We start from the raw sequence: 19,468 nt of genomic DNA, 5'->3' as shown, positions 1-19,468 counted from the left end.
TTTGAAAATTGCGTTCTGTGGGTGTCACTGAAAAGTAGTGTACTTCATGTAGTTCAACTAGTAAGTTCATTTCATTTTGCTTTAGCTTGGTGGTAGTTGAACTTAATTCAAATCTTGGTAGTGTTTCCAGTAGTTCATAACTTTTTTTGCGATGTAGTGGTGTAGCTAACAATTGGAACTACACACTACTTATTTTGCTAAAATAATATAAAATAAGGTTAACGTTGGCTCGAATTTCCTGTCCTTTTCGGCATCAGACCTGCCTAATTCTCACTTGAAACATAGTTATAGTGTTTAATAGGCTAATTACACAGCCCAGCGTGATCTGTTCTCGCAATTTGTAGTCTATGACATTTCAGATTTAGGTGTGATAATTTTTCACAAAAAGTAGTTTGGATGTAGTGAACTACTTTTTCAAAGTATATTTAGTTATGTAAACTACATGTTTCTTAAGGGTCGCTTTAGTGTAGCTTAACTTCTTCCAGTGTGAAGTAATTGGCAGCTACCTCCCTGATCTTGAGTATTACATAATACGCTCCTTTTTAAATAATGTGATTTATTCCTCCAAACAAAATCAAACAGATTCCAATATTGTTACTCATGCTAATGTTGTTTAAGACAAATTGGTGGGAGGGAGTTATTGAAGTTTGAAGGAGTGGGAGTTCGTTTTTGTGAAGTTATTTTTGTTTTGTTTTAGTTAACTCTACTTAATCGTATGAAGTTTCCTTTTGTCACCCCATACAGTTGGTGGCGACAATGCTCCAAAAATATTGGATCCAAATCGCCGTGAAACCCCACCAACGAAGTAGAGATCTGGCCAATCAGCAAATGATTCTGAGGAGAGCGACATACTCCCGCCAAATCTGACTGGCGACGGGCGCGAGTCAGCAAGGAGATCCAAAGGGAGCGTGTGTGAGATGCGGAAAGAATAACATGTAGCTACTTAGTCTTAAAAATAGTAAAACTAAGGTCAACTGTATAGTATATTTTGCAGAATAAAAGTGTTACTCTGGATGGCCTGTCAATATTGCGACATCATATGGTTTTGTTATATTGCCACTGTTTTCCGCACAAGGATATCAAAAGTGAGGGAAGTCTCGGATGGTGATGCTGGCGGCGGAAAATCCATCTGTGGACGGGCATTTAGCATCCACTCCACGGAGGAGAGGTAGCGACGATATTTATATTTTAACCTTTCAAATGTTTTTGGAATTTGGTTATATACTTTTAAATTATTATTTACCTTTCAGTTTGCCTATGGCCACATAGTCAACACAAACTTATGCCTTAATACGTTAGCTAACTAACGTTACTATAACTAGCTAACGTTAGCTAACACGTCAGTAAGGTTAACTACTAAGTTAGTTACTGTACAGTACACTAACTGTTATAGTAGATAGCTAACGTTAGCGAATTAACGTTTTTATTAGCCAACCCCTCATAACATTTCCAAGTAAGTAGTAAAGTGTAAAATGTGGGTTTATGTAAGTTACGCTTGAAGTTCACCTAGCTTGTATATGACCAATATTTTCTGAAATGAATCTAACTTTACTGTAACTTGGTTAGCTAACGTTAATCTTTATAGTTAACTATTCCTCAGCCAGCTAATTTAGCTAGCTTAGCTAGTTAGAATTGGTGTCAACCATGCCAGCCTGCTGCTTGCTAGACACCCCATGGCTTCAGCTAGCTAACTAACGTTAGCTAGCAAGTTAATGTGCACCGAAATGATTGAACAGTGTATTGGTAGTTTTGCTCACCAACTTGTTGATAACAGTTAACGTTAGTCGGAAAATATAATTTCGACTAGACATTGAGTTACAACACTGCCCGCTCGACAACTAGAACCATTGACAATGGTCAATGGCATTGTACTGCTGCATTTACTGATAAAGTAAAAGTGCTTTGTAAAACCAAAGTCTATCTAACTTTAGCTATGAGTGATGAGGGGGGATGGTTGTGGGATTGTCATCTTATCTCCCTCGTTTTGGTTACAGGTATGGGTGGCAATCAAACCTAGCAATGCCAACAATAAGCTTGTTTGGGGTTACTTTAACAAACGGAATTTGTTTATTTTACTTTGAGGCTAAGCCTGTTCTCACCACCGTTAGAGCTGTGAGTGTAGCCACAGCCGGGCTTTTACACTTGGCTTATATTCACCGAATGGCGGGAGAGAAAAGCAAACACCTCGATATACTTAGCCCGATGACTTGTGCCATCCTCTCCTTGTTTTTTATTTATTTGTGATCCACCGACTTGATTCGGTATTATGTAGTAAAATGAAATTGTGTTTTTTACATTGGATAAAAGTAGCGACTCAGAGCTACAAAATGGTATATCATACACTGCATATGAGAAACAATGGGAAAGTAATTCTGCTTTGAAAGTTGATAAACCCCACCTTTTGAGAAAATGTTCCTTAAATGTTTTGGTAAACCTACTGGAGAGCTCTTTTGTTTACACCCATTCAGCATTATTCACACCCTTAGCCCCACCCATCTTTTTAAGGATTCACATTTGAGGTCATGTGCTAAAGGCCATGTAGTGTGGTAAAAGTAGTAGCCTACAGTAAGGAAAAAATCCAGGTAAACAGAAAGTGTCCAGATAAAAATATTAGATGATGCTTACCCAGACACACTTGTCTAAGTTGATGGGTTATGTGAAAGAAATGCTATAACCCCAAATACATATTGTTAAGTGGATGGGTCTCTACAGAAGGTGTAAACAGTACAGCGTAATGGTTACTTGCATAGTAGCAATATCAAAAATAGATAGTGTCAATATAAAGGGAAAAAAGGTGTCAATGCCAGTAGAGAAAGAACAAAATAATATACCGTATGAACAAAAACAATATCAATAACATTATCAGTGGTACTGGTGATGGATGAGGTAGTTATATGCATACAATCAGGGGTAAAGTGGCTGAGCAGCAGGATAAAAAAAATAGATAGTAGCAGCAATGTATGGCGTGTGTGTTAGGAGAGAGTCATGTGAATGTCCATAGAGGCACTGCAGATAGTGCTGATGACTGGGAACTCACTAACATTAGGCTATAACTAGCAATGCAAATTGCTTTCTGAGATAATATTTCTACACAGATCATACACTTAACGCTAATGTTAGTTAGAGAGCCAGCCACCTAACTTCAGCTAGCCAACTAACAGTAAGCTTTAACTTGCAATGAAAACAACTTTCTGACCAAATTTGAAACGTATAGTATCTGAAACTGTAGCTAGACTCTTACCCGTATACATCGATGAATGCTTCACGGGAGACTGCAACCCCTTTCATTAAATAAGACGTCCTGTGTCGTTTTCGTTTTGTTTGTACAGCTTGCTTGCTTGCTTGGCCCGTTGTCAAGTCACTCTGGTTCACACTGCAATGCCATAAGAATCATCTGATATTTCTCCCTCTGTTACAGATGCCATGGTTGCCCTTAGTTTGAAGATGTAATCCAAAGACAGGTGTTTTATACAACAGCCTTCTGTGTTCTCTTAACGACTCCCTCTGCATTTGCAAACAAATGCCAGAATTATATTCATCTCTATCATACTCTGATTCTACCAAACATTCCACTGATTTCAAAACTCATTCAACTTCTTCCGTGACAACACTGTTGATCGCTGTTTCTTCATTTTGATGAAAATGTTTTTACCTAAATCAGGGATTTCCTAATCGTCTGATTCATTTTCAGTCCTAGAGTCAGCATGGTACGATCGTCCTCCTGAAAGTAGTCCATCACAACTTTCCCCCACTGCCCTTTGTCGATAGCGCCTGATAAATTCAGGGCAGCAATGTTATTGAGAGCATTAGCAGCACATTTGCAGTTCTCCATCTCTAATGTTATATCTTTTGAAAAAAAACTGCAGTAGAAGGATTATCTACACATAACGAGCAGCTCATTTTATAGACAGAAGATGCTACATGGCAGACCAATCCGAAACTCTCTCGGCATGTCTGGCCCACTCATTATCTCAGCCAATCATGGCTACCAGGAAGGTTCTTGTCTTTTTATGTGGCTAAACTAGGCTCGTAATTTAACAACTTTATTCGTATTTACAGATGGCATACAGGTTTGTTATTAAGGCACGTGAAAGTTCAAATCTTCCATAAGGCATTTCTGCCAAAAAACACATTTTGATAATATTTTTTTTGATTAGCGTTCAAATGCCTTTCCTGTGAAGTCGTGACTTGTGACATACGCCTAGTTTAATGAAACGAGTCACATTTGATTTAACATTATATTTGAATTGAAGTGGTAGTCCGTTTACTTGATAAGTGCCAAGTCTAACTTACCCGTTTCCTAATTGACTGACATGTATTTATTATTACATTCCTTAAATAACCTGGATGCATTTGTTAAACTAACCATATGAGTAAACTAGGGACTAGCCTATAGCATGAATAACATTGAGTGGGGGGGATAAAGCAGTTAGTGTTTAAGTCATACAGTGTTGTGACTGTTTTTGTGGTTTGAACATTCTTTGTTCCAGTGACGCAACTTGTTTGCAACTGGAAATATTTCTGTATTGAAAAACAGTCTGTTTGATGACTGAAGGATTGGTTGTGGGATTGTTGTCATCTTATCTCTCTCACATTGTTTTGGTTACAGGTATGGATGGCAAAGTCAAACCCAGCAATGCCAATAAGAAGCTTGTTCAGGGTAAGTGAACCTCAGGTGTTTTGAATGCATATTACCTCCATATACTATTTGCCAGATTTCTGCTCGACCGATGTCACAACTTCCCTTTACCTGGCAATAGATAACAGTAAAACTCCAGCCAACATGTTTTAAAAGGTCAAAGGTGATGCCAAATCTCGTAAATGTATCTTTTTAAACTGTAGTACTTTGTGTTTTAAGTTGTAATTGTGGCTGAAATGTTGTGTGCTGCTATTTTGGCCAGGTCTCTCTTGTATAATAGATTTTTAATCTCAATGAGACTAACCTGGTAAAGTAAACAATTAGATGCTTTTATTTTGCTAAAGGAGAATGATACATAATAACATAATGCTATCAAACTATATAATTTTTTTTTCAGAGATTCTATTTTAGTCAATTATATTACAATTAATACAATTCTTTAATTTAGTGTCTTTGCTTTCATTGTTTTCCCAAATACTTTTAAAGATAAATTGGATTTAGTCCAATTTGAAAATCAGGGATAATAAATGGTATCTTCTCCTCAGCTCGCCTTCCATTTAAGCGTCTGAACCCAGAGCCCAAAGAGACCAGTGAACCCAAAAGAACTCGTGCCCTTCCCTGCCCAGAGCCTGGGCTATCATATGGGGAGAATGAATCTGAAAGTTCCCCGCTACCCATGCGTCACGGACCAGCCCTGGTTAACGGCCGCGGACCCCTGGATGGATTCATGAGTAACAGCAGCCAAACGTCCCCTGCCAAAATAATAGTTGTTGTTCTCACTGAGGACTTAAATTCAACTGACCCTCTAAAGCAGCAACCTGCGACACCCATTTCTGCCTCGTGTCCTCCCACAAAAAACAACCACCAGAGCAAAACCCTGAGTGCTGTAACGGCCACCAAAACAGGGCAATTAGACTGCAAGGTGGGGGATGAACAGGATGGGGAGCAGGAAGGGGAGGACACTGCATCAATCTCACAGCTAGATACAACACAGGGATCTGACATAGAGGAAGAGTCTGTCATCCCTGATATGTCCAGTCATTGGAATGGGTCCAAGCTGTCTCCTTCATCCACCAGCGCTCTGTCAGCGGCCGAGAGGTCCCCAGAGGCTGCCAAGACGGAGAACAATCCTACTGTCACGGTGAGTACCGACTCGCAAATCAGATTCAATAATCATTCAATGTCTGTCATCAGGGATCTTTGTGTAAATGTACACAGCAGAAAGCTTTTAAATTAATACTTGATCTATGTTACCTTCTCTCTTTCCAGGAGCCACATTCCACCCCTAAAATAGAGCAGAAAACTGTGAAAAGACGCTCTATAAAGGTATAATGACCTGTGATAGATCACTTCTGTATTTCACTGCTAAGTGGCATAATTTTGCATCCAATTACTATTTAAATATCTACATCAAAATACTTATCTGAAGCTGAATTTATTTCCTCTCTTCATAGAGTTTGCAGGAGCAAGAGGAAAGGCTACACCAGCGCCAAGAGAGAGAGTGGCAGCGGGAGGAGGCTAAAGCTGTTAAAGAGAAGAAAAAAGAGGAGGCCCGCAAACTGAGAGAGGGGGAAAGAAAGGAGAAAAGGGAGAAAGAAGAGTGTGAAAAAAGAGAGAGAAAGGAAAAAGAGGAAAAGGAAAAAGAAGAGAAATTAAGAGCGAAAGAGGAGCATCGCAAATCGAAGCAGGAGTGAGTGTTGCTTGATCGAAAACCACCTAGAGCTACAGATCTGAAATGTCTTGTTACTTTTATATTGACTTGACTGGAAACATTTGATTGAACGTTTTTTTTATTAAAGCTAATGTAATCCTTGCAATTGAATTAAACATGATATAATTTCCCCCAGGGCAAAACTTGAAGGCAAGAGAAAGAAAGAGGAGGAGAAATGGTTGAAAGAAGAGAAGGATGTGAGTTGATAAGGGATGTTTCTATTCTTTAAACTGAAATGTAATGTCTGACATTTGACGGTTGGCAATTGCCATGTCATTGTAACAGACCTGATAATACATCTGAAAATGTTCTATTCAGAGGCTCAAAGCAGAGAAAGCAGAGATAACACGATTCCTACAGAAACCGAAGACTCCTCAGCAGGCCACAAAGGTAAAATAACTCTGACTGGATTGAAAAAGAATACAAAATCTTAATCATAAAATAGTGGCATGTTAATTCTGTCCCTCCCACCTCAGACCCTTGTGTCTGCCTGTGGAAAGTTTGCTCCATTTGAGATAAAGGAGCACATGGGTCTGGCGCCGCTGACCCGGGTCCAGTGTGAGGAGGCAGTCCTGGATGAACTGGACCGGTACCTGGCTAAACCTGATGGAAGTCTGCACGGCCTGAGGGACTGGACCAGAAATGAGCCCCGCAGATCAGGCCCAACCAAGCCCAGAAGCACAGACTCTATGAGGTGAGACCATCACACCCTAAAAGTCACAATTGTTGCGTGGCCATGATGGCAACAATAGGTGCTTTGAATTACTGAACTCTTGACATTTTGTGAAACGACAAAGAATCTGCGATTTCCTACAGTAAAGAGGCTGTTTCTACATTGAAAAAAAATACGTAAATGTAACATGTAAAGTGTTGGTTTCATGAGCTGAAAAAAATATCCCAGAAATTTGACATATGCACAAAAACCTTATTTCTCTCATTTTGTGCACAAATGTGTTTACCTCCCTGTTAGTGAGCAAGATCAAATAATTCATCCACATGAAGGGTGAGGCATATCAAGAAGCTGATTAAACAGCATGATCATTACACAGGTGCACCTTGTGCTGGGGACAATAAAAGGCCACTCTAAAGGGTGCAGTTTTGTCTCACAATACAATGCCACTGATGTTTTGGGGGAGTCACCTGTGGGATTGTCAGACCAGCCACCCGGACAGCTGATGAAACTGGATTTGCACATTCAAGGAATTTCTGCTCAAACTGTCATAAACCATCTCAGGGATGCTCATCTGCGTGCACCAGGGTCTTGACCTGACTGCAGTTCGGCGTCGTTCACCTTCAATGGCCACTGTGACGCTGGAGAAGTGTGCTCTTCACGGATTAATCCCAGTTTCAACCGTACAGGGCAGATGACAGGCAGCGTGTATGGCGTCGTGTGTGCGAGGGGTTTGCTGATGTCAATGTTGTGAACAGAATGCATCATGATGCGGTTATATGGTATGGGTGTTAAGTTCATGTTTTAAGTATCCCTATACTTCTGTTATTACGGGGCTATCACTCAGTCAAGAGTGCGCCTGCGCAGGGAGTCTAATCGTTGATGGACCTAGCCTTGAGTGGAATGGCTACCTTGTAGTGTGTTCAAGTAGTATAGTAAACTTTGTTAAACTGGAACCTTGTCGTTGTGTCATTTCAAGTTAACAATGGGAAGGCATTAGCTACGGACAACGAACACAATTGCATTTTATTGATGCCAATTTGAATGCACAGATACCGTGACTAGATCCTGAGGCCCATTGTCGTGCCATTCATCTGCTGCCATCACCTCATGTTTCAACATGGTAATGCACGGCCCCATGTCGCAAGGATCTGTACACAATTCCTGGAAGCTGAAAATGGCCCAGTTCTTCCATGGCCTGCATACTCACCAGACATGTCACCCATTGAGTATGTTTGGGATGCTCTGGATTGACATGTACGACAGCGTGTTCCAGTTCCTGACAATATTCAGCAACTTCGCACAGCCATTGAAGAGGAATGGGGTATCATTTCACAGGCCACTATCAGTCTGATCAACTTTATGCAAAGGAGATGTGTTGCGCTGCATGAGGCAAATGGTGGTTACACCAGATGCTGACAGGTTTTCTGATCCACGCCCCTACCTTTTTAAGGTATGTGACCAACAGATTCATATCTGTATTGTCAGTAATGTGAAATCCATAGATTAGGGACTAATGAATTTTCAAATTGACTGATTTCCTTATATGGACTAACTCCGTATAGTCTTTGAAATCGTTGCATGTTGCGATTTTATATTTTTGTTCAGTGTATGTACACTCCTATAGTCTTTGGCCCCTCTGTTCTCTGCATAGGGAGTGTATAGTGATAGGTAAGGGGCCTAAACCGGACGGTGTGCCTGACCGGCAGTGCTACGGCCGCATGAAGCTCCTTCAGTTCCGTGAGAACTACCGGCCTGCCTACTGGGGCACGTGGAGTAAAAAGAGCCCCCACATCTCCCCACGTTACCCTCTCAGACAGGACAAGGTAAGACTTCCCTCATTCTCTGACCATGATCATTGAAGCTTTTCACTTCTTTACATCTTAGTTTCTGACATATTGCTCTCACTAACCCTGCCATATCCAATTTGTCAAGTGGTGCCATGAGTGAAGAATGTGTTATCAGTTGCACTGTGACTTCCATGTTTGACGGGTTTCCATGTATGACTAAAGTTTGTGTGTTCTCGCTAGGACCTGTTGGATTATGAAGTAGACAGTGATGAGGAGTGGGAGGAGGAGGAGCCAGGAGAGTCCCTGTCACACAGTGAAGGGGTAGGTCTCTCTTCAATATTCTTCTGTCACAGCTTTTGATGCTCTGCTGTTCTGTTTGATATCAAGATTTGCTCATTGTTGCAGCTGTATCATTACTGCTGGTTGTGAGGATCTAAAGGGAGGGGCAACTTTTTGGGGGGGCGGGCGGACTCTGTCGGGGTCTCAACTTACTGTTGAGAGTTAGAATAATAGAATACACATGGTGCAATTTTGAAATTTGGTTGTGCGTCAGCAGTCACTTAATTAGCCCATGTCAGCAATTTTTTTACTGTATGGTTAAGTTAGTCTAGTGGCCAGCTATCTAAACGTGTAGTAAGCATGGTCGAATTACCGACCGGGGTGGGGCCCATTGATCATCAGTTATCGTGTATATAAAAAAAAAAAATGCTAACAAAAATGCCTCCACTCTATGGCAAAATGTGTAGAATTGCAGGCAATTGGCTGTAAAACGGCTAATTTGTCTGTCCGCCCCATTGCAAAATGTGTAGAATTTCAGGAGATGATAAACCTAGGGGGAAAAATCTTGGCTGTCATTAGGTGGGCCGTTAAAATATTTTGCTCACAAGGTTGCGGGGATGTTTGTGGGTACGCAGACCCATTGCGGACCCTTTTTTTGTGGCCCCCACCCCAATCAATGTGGCCTATCCCTGACTAAACACTTTGTTTTTGCAGGAGGATAATGATGAGGGAGGTGAAAATGACGACGACGATGAGGATGGTTTCTTTGTACCCCATGGTTACCTATCAGATGGGGAGGGGGCATTGGAGGAGGAAGAGGTAGGTTAAATTGTCCCTACAATCCGTATGCATGCCTCATTCATTTTCTTTACTGTTCTTTTCCGGTGGTCTGGTATGACTAATAATGGATATAATGTAAGTACTTAGTTCTTTACAGTGGGCCTCCCAAGTGGCGCAGCGGTCTAAGGCTCTGCATCACAGTGTTGGAGGCGTCACTATAGACTCAGGTTCGATCCCGGACTGTGTCACAACCAGCCGTGATCAGAAGTCCCTTAGTGGGGCACAATTGGCCCAGTGTCGTCCGGGTTAGGGGAGGGTTTTGCTGGTGGGGCTTTACTTGGCTCATCGCGCTCTAGTGACTCCTTGGGTCAGGTGCTGCAGGCAGACTGCGGTCGTCAGTGTGTATGGTGTACTCTCCTTAATTGCTCCTATCTCTGTGACGTGATTCCAGGAGGGTGGCGACCCAGAGAAGCAGAAAGTTCGTCAGAAGCTGAAGGCCCGGGAGTGGGACGAGCTGATGGCCAAGAAGAAGGTGAAGGTGCTGGAGGCGGTGGTGAGAAGCTGTGTATGGGAGGGAGAGGGTCCTCCTCTGGAGCTATTCCAGCAATTCGCTCTATGTCTGGTAGAACCCCTGCCAAAGGCGGAGCCCACCACCCCAGAGGACTACGCACAGAAACTACAACAGAAACTACAAGAAGATGAGCAGCGTGAGTACATATGTCTGGGGGAACATCATGCAGATATACAGAGTTCATTGTGTGTGTTGTCATTTCGAGAGACTTACAGGAGCATTTAGGTTTAAGTGCCTTGCTCAAGGGCACATCGGTAGATTCTTTTGCGTAGTTGGCACAGGGATTTGAACCAGCAAACTTTAGGTTACTGGTCCAACGCCCTTAAACGCTAGGCTCTCTCCAATATTCATGTAGACCCCTTTCGACCTCAGCCTTAGTCTTGCCACCGCTAAGTGGTAGTGATCATCTGAGTCATTGGCTGACTGAAGCGGGATGAAATGTAGTTCTTGGTTTGGATGGAAAACCTGTGACTGTGTTTGTCTTTGCAATGCTTATCTGAGTAATGTAAATTAGTAATTTGGTTGAGCCATGTGTTGTTTGAATAGTGTCACTGTTGTCTGATTTTCCTTGAGTAGCTCCGAGGGGCCAAACTGTAATGACCTGTGCCTTTACTGACTTTAGCAAGCATGCACTTATATTTACACAAAAATCTGTGTTTTGATTGTGGAGATGGACTTAACACCCAAGACCAACATGCGATTCATCTGCACTCATGCTGCATCGAGAGCGAGCTAAATCAAACACACCAACTATTTCGCCTCATGCGTGGAGTTGAAGAAAAGAGAGACCACATATGCCAATGTGGTTGTTTTTATAAAAATCGTGTTATGTTTTGCCAAGAAAACACCTGTTTGTCATCAGGAAAATGTAAACGGTTACGAAGGGAAACTTTCAAAACTGGATTGAGTGAAGTAGCAGAAAATGTGCTTAATGATTGAGCTCTGTCTGTCTGTCTGTATGCAATTACTTAGGCCTAAAACATGAGCATGGAGAGCTACACAGGTTTGCTAAATTACTGTATATATTTGTGTCTAATATTTAGTCTATTTAAATTTGTAGCTCTGTTGTGAACAATTGACTGTCCTCTCAGACAAAATTTAGCTGGAATTGTGCCGTGCAGAATTTAACCAAATTGGTGATTGGTTGACGATATGACACAGGCCTACGTCTTGTCTTTTTTTCAGTTGCATTTTGCAGAATATCAGATCTTTCAACAGTTGTAGTGTTTAACCTCACCAGATCTTATCATAATGACCGCAAAAAAGACACATTGGGATGCAATGAATGTAAATTCTGATCAAATGAATGTGAAGTCTGAAATACGGTACAAATTTACATTTTTTGTAAATAGGTCGGTAAACCTGAAAAGTGGCTGAAATACCAGGTGGTGTCAGAGGAAGGCGGAAAGCCCTTAAAATTGTCAGACTCCAGCCACCCTAGTCATAGACTGTTCTCTCTGCTACCGCACGGCAAGCGGTACCGGAGCGCCAAGTCTAGGTCCAAGAGGCTTCTGAACAGCTTCTACCCCCAAGCCATAAGACTCCTGAACATCTAGTCAAGTGGCTACCTAGACTATTTGCATTGCCTCCCCTCTGCACACCACTGCCACTCTCTGTTGTCATCTATACATGGTCACTTTGATAACTCTACCTACATGTACATACTACCTCAACTGGCCGGTGCCCCCACACATTGACTCTGTACCGGCACCCCCCCTGTATATATTGTTATTTTTTGCTGCTGCTCTTTAATTGCTTGTTACTTTTATCTCTTATTCTTATCCATATTTTTTTTAAACTGCACTGTTGGTTAGGGGCTCATAAGTAAGCATTTCACTGTAAGGGCTACACCTGTTTTTATTCTGCGCATGTGACTAATACAATTTGATTTGAAATACAGGACTGTTCCAGGAATAGTGGGAGGTATTGTCACCATAACACATGGTCAACTTACTAGACTACAATGTTCATTGCAATGAACTTCGAATACTGGTATCCCCGTCAGCCGACGCAATTTTATACACATGAACACACAGGCTTCAGATGAGCACATCAACTTCAATAGAGTAAATTGACAATGCGTCAGTAATACTCTATCATTATTTAGAGAGACCCCCCCCCAAGTTGGACTTTTGTTGCCGTTTGGAGAGCTCGTGTCTCATTCGGGGGAGCTAAGCTCCCCTGTAATTCACCTTGTGCTTCAGTCATTGATCGCTGTCCAGACTGCAAGGGAGACTAGACTCTAGTCTAAACTAGAGACAATCAAAGATCTGTATCGTTTTCAGACCAGCTTTATATGCTGCGTCTGAGTCACTCTGTATTTACTGTGCCAACAAGTAATTGTGAACAGTGAACAACAGGTCTTTATGGCTGACCTAAGTTGCTCTGTAGCAGCCTGAGGGAGTATATGATCATATTGGATGCAGCCTTATGCCCAAACTTTGTATGAATAGGCCTAGATGTAGAATGTGTTTTCAAACACCTTCCCATTTCCCCTACCATATCTTCAGTGCTGTCCCAGTTGCTGCCACTGCTCCATGGAAATGTGAACAGCAATAAGGTGATCATCACAGAGTTCCAGGAGTTTTGTCGCCAGAAATTGACCTCTACTATTTCCAGCCCCCAGAACTCGGGAGACATCCCCACCAGGTAACTTTAAACCGGATTTACTAAACATTTGCTATTTTACATAATGAGTAAATCATATATGGTCACTATTAAACTCATATTATAAACTGGGTGGTTCAAGCCCTGACTGCTGATTTGGCTAACAGCCATGGTATATCAGACCGTATTCCATGGGTATGACAACATTTCTTTTTACTTCTCTAATTATGTTGGTAACCAGTTTATATAGCAATAAGCCACCGCTGGGGTTTGTGATATATGGCCAATTTACCACAGCTAAGGGCTGTATCCAGGCACTCCACGTTGCGTCGCGCTTAAGATTAGCCCTTAGCTGTGGTATATGGCCATATACAGTGCATTGTGAAAGTTTTCAGACCCCTTGACATTACAGCCTCACTCTAAAATGTATTAAATAAATTAAATAAAAACATTCTCATCATGACTCATAATTACAAAGCGAAAACAGGTTTATATAATATTTGACAAATGTATATACTTATTTACGTAAGTATGCAGGCCCTTTGCTATGAGACTCGAAATTGAGCTCAAGTGCATCCTGTTTCCATTGATCATCCTTTAGATGTTTCTACAACGATTGTAGTCCACCTGGTAAATTCAATTGATTGGACATGATTTGGAAAGGCACACACCTGTTTATGTAAGCTCCCACAGTTGACAGTGCATGTCAGAGCAAAACTCAAGACATGAGGTCGAAGGAATTGTCTGTAGAGCTCCGAGACAGGATTTTATCGAGGCACAGATCTGGGGAAGGGTAACAAAAAATGTCTGCAGCATTGAGGGTCCCCAAGAACACAGTGGCCTCCATCACTCTTAAATGGAAGACGTTTGGAACCCCCTAGATTGGCCGCCCGGCCAAACTGAGCAATCGGGGGGGGGGGGAAGGGCTTGGGTCAGGGAGGTGACCAAGAACCCGATGGTCACTCTCACAGAGTTCCTCTGTGGAGATGGGAGAACCTTCCAGAATGACAAAACATCTCTGCAGCACTCCACCAATCAGGCCTTTATGGTAGAGGGGCCAGACGGAAGCCATTCCTCAGTAAAAGGCATATGACAGGCCGCTTGGAGTTTGCCAAAAGGCACTTAAAGGACACTCAACTCAGACCAAGAGAAACAAGATTCTCTGGTCTGATAAAACCAAGCTTGAACTCTTTGGCCTGAATGCCAAGCTTCATGTCTGGAGGAAACCTGGCACCATCCTATGGCGAAGCGTGGTGGCAGCATCATGGTGTGGGGATGTTTTTCAGCGGCGGGGACTGTGTAACTAGTCAGGATTGAGGGAAAGATGAGCAAAGTACAGAGAGATCCTTGATGAAAACCTTCTCCAGAGGGCTCAGGAGCCTCAGACTGGGGTGAAGGTTCACCTTCCAACAGGACAACAACCCTAAGAACATAACCAAGACAACTCAGCAGTGGCTTCGGGACAAGTATCTGAATGTCCTTGAGTGGCTCAGCCAGAGCCCGGACATGAACCCGATCAAACATCTCTGGAGAGACCTGAAAATAGCTGTGCAGTGACGCTCCCCATCCAACCTGACAGAGCTTGAGAGGATCTGCAGAGAAGAATGGGAGAAACTCCCCAAATACCCAAGAAGACTAAAGGCTTTTATTGCTGCCAAAGGTGCTTCAACAAAAAGTACTGCGTAAAGGGTCTGAATACTTATGTAAATGTAATATTTCTGGGGGTTTTATAAGTAAAATTTGTAAACATTCCTAAAAACCTGTTTTTGCTTTGTCATCATGGGGTATTGTGTGTAGATTGATGGGGGGGGGGACAATTTAATCCATTTTAAAATAAGGCTGTAACGCAACAAAATGGAAAAAGTCAAGGGGTCTGAATTCTTTCCGAATGCACTGTACCACACCACCTCGGGCCTTATTGCAAGTGCAAATGCTATATAAAAGCTTTATATATTTTTTTAACTGAGATGGTCTCCTTTTGCCCTAGGATCCGTCTGAAGCGCCTTATCAAGGGAAATGCCATGTATGAGAAGCGCTCGGCCTACAGACGCTGCTGCTGGTACATACACACAGAGGTCCTGGCTCGCTTCAGCCAGGAGGCTCTCCCTGTGCCCTGCCAGTGGAACTACCTCACCTCTGGGGCCCATGTGTCGCGTGAAGAAGCCTCGGCGGCCACAGGCTCGCAGGGCAACTCCCCAACCACCCCACAGACCTCCACCACACCCTCCTCCTCCAACAAGACTCCCTCATCCTCCAACAAAAGGAAGAGTGCCGGCAGCATGTCCATCACCAAGTTCATGAAGAAGGCTGCCGACCCTGAGCAGGTAGGACAGTCTGATAAACTATGCATATGACATCCTTTTGCTCAGATCCTATTGCTAAGACGGCTATGTATCAGATTTTCATTAGCACTCCTTTGTTCCAGGCTCATGAGATGGATGGGTTCCAAGCAGACACCGATGAGGATGAAGCAGACTGCGTCATAATCCTTACACAGAAAGGTGAGACATCAAAATAACTTTCCTGACAGATTGTTTGGCCCTGATGGGCACGTTGTATTTGGTTTCCCTAGATATAAGTAAGAAGGGAGGTATTGACAGTGACACTAAATATGTCTTCCCCTGCAGGATCTTCCAGAAAGGATACCTTTCCCACAGAGAATGAGAGCACAGAAAAAATGGAGGTGACCCCCTCTGATACGACTGCTCTCACCCTGCTCCGGCCCATTCCCACCCCGGCCACCGCCTAAGAACTGCCCCCTGACTCTGGGGGTGTGTACCCAGTGTCAGATAGAATCAGGTCTTCAATCAAGATAACATTCTGTAGTGGAACAAATGCCACCCACACATTATCACTTCCCACTCTGCTCCTCTAAGTACCAGACATCTGCGTGTAAAAATGAAAGTGTCTGACCGAGAAACTTATTAGGGCATGGTATATTTAAGTCCAATGCTCAACCATTTTATTTCTTGGTTCAGTTGGAGTGTCAGACATGTTTATATGGATGTCTTTGCTTGGTGAGGAGTGGAAGGTGGCTCAGACAGTCAAGACTCTCCTACTATGGTAGATTGGGTGGCCATTCTAGTAGTTGCCGTGTGCTGGCCCACGTGTCCTCCTTTTTATACATATATACAGTTCCAGTCAAAAGTTTGGACACACCTACTCATTTAAAGGTTTTTCTTTATTTTTACTATTTTATACATTTGTAGAATCATATTTAAGACATCCAAACTATGAAATATCACATATGGAATCATGTAGATAACCAATAGTGTTAAACAAATCAAAATGTTATTTGAGATTCTTCAAATTAGCCACCCTTTGCGTTGATGACAGCTTTGCACACTTTTGGCATTTTATCAACCAGCTTCATGAGGAATGCTTTTCCAACCGTCTTGAAGGAATTCCCACATATGCTGAGCACTTGTTGGCTGCTTTTCCTTCACTCTGCAGTCCAACTCAACCAAATTGAGATGGTTGGAATGAGGTCGGGTGATTGTGGGGGCTAGGTTGTCTGATGCAGCACTCCATCACTGCCTCTTGGTCAAATAGCCCTTACACAGCCTGGAGGTGTGTTGGGTCATTGTCCTGTTGATAAACAAATGATAGTCCCACTAAGCGCAAACTAGATGGGATGGTGAATCGCTCCAGAATGCTGTGGTAACCATGCCTTGAATTCTAAATAAATCACGGACAGTGTCATCAGCAAAGCACCATCACACCACCTCCTCCGTGCTTCACGGTGGAAACCACACATGCGGCGATCATCCGTTCACCTACTGTGTCTCAAAGACGTTGGTTGGAACCAAATATCTCAAATTTGGACTGATCAGACCAAAGGACAGATTTCCACAGTTCTAATGTCCATTGCTCATGTTTCTTGGCACAAGCAAGTTTCTTCTTATTGGTGTCTTTTAGTAGTGAAGTCTTTGCAGCAACTCAACCAGGAAGGCCTGATTTGACGCAGTCTCTGAACAGTTGTGTCTGTTACTTGAACCGTGTGAAGCATTTATTTGGGCTGCAATTTCTGAGGCTGGTAACTCTAAAGAACTTGTCCTATGCAGCAGAGGTAACTCTGGGTCTTCCTTTCCTGTGGTGGTTCTTATGAGAGCCAGTTTATTCATAGCGCTTGATGGTTTTTGCAGCTGCACTTGAAGAAACTTTCAAAGTTCTTGAAATTTTCCAGATTGACGGACTGTCGCTTCTCTTTGCTTATTTGAGCTGTTCGTGCCCTAATATGGACTTGGTATTTTACCAAATAGGGCTATCTTCTGTATACCACCCCTACCTTGTCACAACACATTAAGGAAAGAAGTTCCACACACCTGTTAATTGAAATGCATTCCAGGTGACTACCTCATGAAGCTGGTTGAGAGAATGCCAAGCATGTGCAAAGCTGTCAAGGCACAGGGTGGCTTCTTTGAATTGTTTAACACATGATTCTATATGTGTTATTTCATAGTACAATGTAGTAAAAAATAAAAACCCTGGAATGAGTGTGCATATACAGTGGGGAGAACAAGTATTTGATACACTGCCGATTTTGCAGGTTTTCCAACTTACAAAGCATGTAGAGGTCTGTAATTTCTATCATAGGTACACTTCAACTGTGAGAGACAATCTAAAAAAAATCACATTGTATGATTTTCAAGTAATTAATTTGCATTTTATTGCATGACATAAGTATTTGATCACCTACCAACCAGTAAGAATTCCGGCTCACAGACCTGTTAGTTTTTCTTTAAGAAGCCCTCCTATTCTCCACTCATTACCTGTAACTGCACCTGTTTGAACTCGTTACCTGTATAAAAGACACTTGTCCACACACTCAATCAAACAGACTCCAACCTCTCCACAATGGCCAAGACCAGAGAGCTGTTAAAGGACATCAGGGATAAAATTGTAGACCTGCACAAGGCTGGGATGGGCTACAGGACAATAGGCAAGCAGCTTGGTGAGAAGGCAACAACTGTTGGCGCAATTATTAGAAAATGGAAGAAGTTCAAGATGACGGTCAATCACCCTCGGTCTGGGGCTCCATGCAAGATCTCACCTCGTGGGGCATCAGCCCAGAACTACACGGCAGGACCTGGTCAATGACCTGAAGAGAGCTGGGACCACAGTCTCAAAGAAAAACATTAGTAACACACTACGCCGTCATGGATTAAAATCCTGCAGCGCACGCAAGGTCCCCCTGCTCAAGCCAGCGCATGTCCAGGCCCGTCTGAAGTTTACCAATGACCATCTGGATGATCCAGAGGAGGAATGGGAAAAGGTCATGTGGTCTGATGAGACAAAAATAGAGCTTTTTGGTCTAAACTCCACTCGCCGTGTTTGGAGGAAGAAGAAGGATGAGTACAACCCCAAGAACACCATCCCAACCGTGAAGCATGGAGGTGGAAACATCATTCTTTGTGGATGCTTTTCTGCAAGGGGACAGAACGACTGCGCCGTATTGAGGGGAGGATGGATGGGGCCATGTATCGCGAGATCTTGGCCAACAACCTCCTTCCCTCAGTAAGAGCATTGAAGATGGGTTGTGGCTGGGTCTTCCAGCATGACAACGACCCGAAACACACAGCAACTAAGGAGTGGCTCCGTAAGAAGCATCTCAAGGTCCTGGAGTGGCCTAGCCAGTCTCCAGACCTGAACCCAATAGAAAATCTTTGGAGGGAGCTGAAAGTCCGTATTGCCCAGCGACAGCCCCGAAACCTGAAGGATCAGGAGAAGGTCTGTATGGAGGAGTGGGCCAAAATCCCTGCTGCAGTGTGTGCAAACCTGGTCAAGAACTACAGGAAACGTATGATCTCTGTAATTGCAAACAAAGGTTTCTGTACCAAATATTAAGTTCTGCTTTTCTGATGTATCAAATAAAATGCAAATTATTACTTAAAAATCAAACAATGTGATTTTCTGGATTTGTGTTTTAGATTCCGTCTCTCACAGTTAGTGTACCTATGATAAAAATTACAGACCTCTACATGCTTTGTAAGTAGGAAAACCTGCAAAATCGGCAGCGTATCAAATACTTCTCCCCACTGTATTTGCATTTGTTTAAAAAATAAAATACTTAACCTGGTTGAATTAAATAATGTTTAAATGTACTGCACTTATATGCCTTCCTCCTTCTTCCCCCCGCCTTATCTGGAGACCTGTATCAACATCCCACCACTCATCCTTGGATGGTTTGTTAATGGGTTTCAATATGGCAGGTGCTTTTTTTCAGGCTGCTAAACAGTGCTTTTTGAGGTAATGGCTGGCCATTATTAAAAACATTGCCACTGAAAAATGAAAGGCAAATGGCAAAGACATTCAGAATGCTTTCCTGTCCCAGTTTTCAGGTATGATTAAAGGTCTCACTTCGTCTTTAAATAAAGCAATGTTAACATGCTATTATGTACATATACTGATGAAAGTTAAA

At 42.6% G+C, this 19,468-nt stretch overlaps 1 protein-coding gene across 1 annotated transcript; it reads left to right on the top strand.

Annotated features, from left to right (window-relative positions):
• The first annotated feature begins 805 nt into the window (after window positions 1–805).
• LOC139578380 (chromatin assembly factor 1 subunit A-like) lies at window positions 806–19,156 on the top strand. The gene is made up of 16 exons (XM_071405878.1): window positions 806–1,168; window positions 4,610–4,660; window positions 5,185–5,780; window positions 5,909–5,965; window positions 6,094–6,329; window positions 6,487–6,547; window positions 6,669–6,740; window positions 6,827–7,044; window positions 8,675–8,846; window positions 9,051–9,131; window positions 9,804–9,908; window positions 10,321–10,576; window positions 12,951–13,089; window positions 15,035–15,371; window positions 15,473–15,548; window positions 15,675–19,156. Exons 1-16 carry the CDS (start codon window positions 1,102–1,104, stop codon window positions 15,794–15,796), a joined length of 2,646 nt encoding a protein of 881 aa, XP_071261979.1. The 5' UTR covers window positions 806–1,101; the 3' UTR covers window positions 15,797–19,156.
• Window positions 19,157–19,468: the final 312 nt, after the last annotated feature.

This window comes from Salvelinus alpinus, chromosome 6 (assembly GCF_045679555.1).
Source record: "Salvelinus alpinus chromosome 6, SLU_Salpinus.1, whole genome shotgun sequence".
NCBI classification, from domain to species: domain Eukaryota; kingdom Metazoa; phylum Chordata; class Actinopteri; order Salmoniformes; family Salmonidae; genus Salvelinus; species Salvelinus alpinus.
This window is presented reverse-complemented; position numbering and strand designations above follow the sequence as displayed.